The sequence below is a fragment of the Penaeus monodon genome, chromosome 29, assembly GCF_015228065.2.
Source record: "Penaeus monodon isolate SGIC_2016 chromosome 29, NSTDA_Pmon_1, whole genome shotgun sequence".
Taxonomy (NCBI): Eukaryota; Metazoa; Arthropoda; class Malacostraca; order Decapoda; family Penaeidae; genus Penaeus; species Penaeus monodon.
In genome coordinates this window covers 3,881,312-3,881,672 of record NC_051414.1, presented here as the reverse complement: position 1 = coordinate 3,881,672, position 361 = coordinate 3,881,312, and the positions used below count along the sequence as shown (strand labels likewise).

The window sequence follows — 361 nt, the reverse complement described above, 5'->3', positions numbered from 1 at the left end:
TCAAAATAACAAAAAAAAAATAACGCAAACTTTCTCTTCCTCCAAAAAAACAGGGACGTCAGAGGGTAAAATTCTCGACCTTGAAGAGTCTTCGTTGAAATTCCGCCAGCATGACCGCCTCCCTGTGTCCTCCTGCGGGACGCCTTGCAAACCGGGAGAAGCCAAGATACTGGTGCGTCTTGGAGGAGTTTTTGGTGTGTTGGAGAAGGCTAGAATGGTGGAGAGATTGATGGTGATTGATGGTGATGGTGGTGGTAGGGTGGGGCGATTATAAGGAGGAGGAGGGGGAGGATAGTGGTGATGATGATGTGGAGGACGAGAGGGAGGAAGATCATGATGATTATGACAATGGTGAGAATTG

The 361-nt window shown here is 47.9% G+C and overlaps 1 protein-coding gene across 1 annotated transcript in view; it reads left to right on the top strand.

The window, feature by feature from the left end:
• Positions 1–361, top strand: part of LOC119591913 (metabotropic glutamate receptor 3-like) — a gene marked incomplete at its 3' end in the record, with an annotated part of 20,212 nt that overhangs the window by 15,362 nt on the left and 4,489 nt on the right. Inside the window, 1 exon segment of the mRNA XM_037940667.1 lies at positions 54–172. Within this exon segment, the coding sequence (XP_037796595.1) occupies positions 54–172 (119 nt within the window).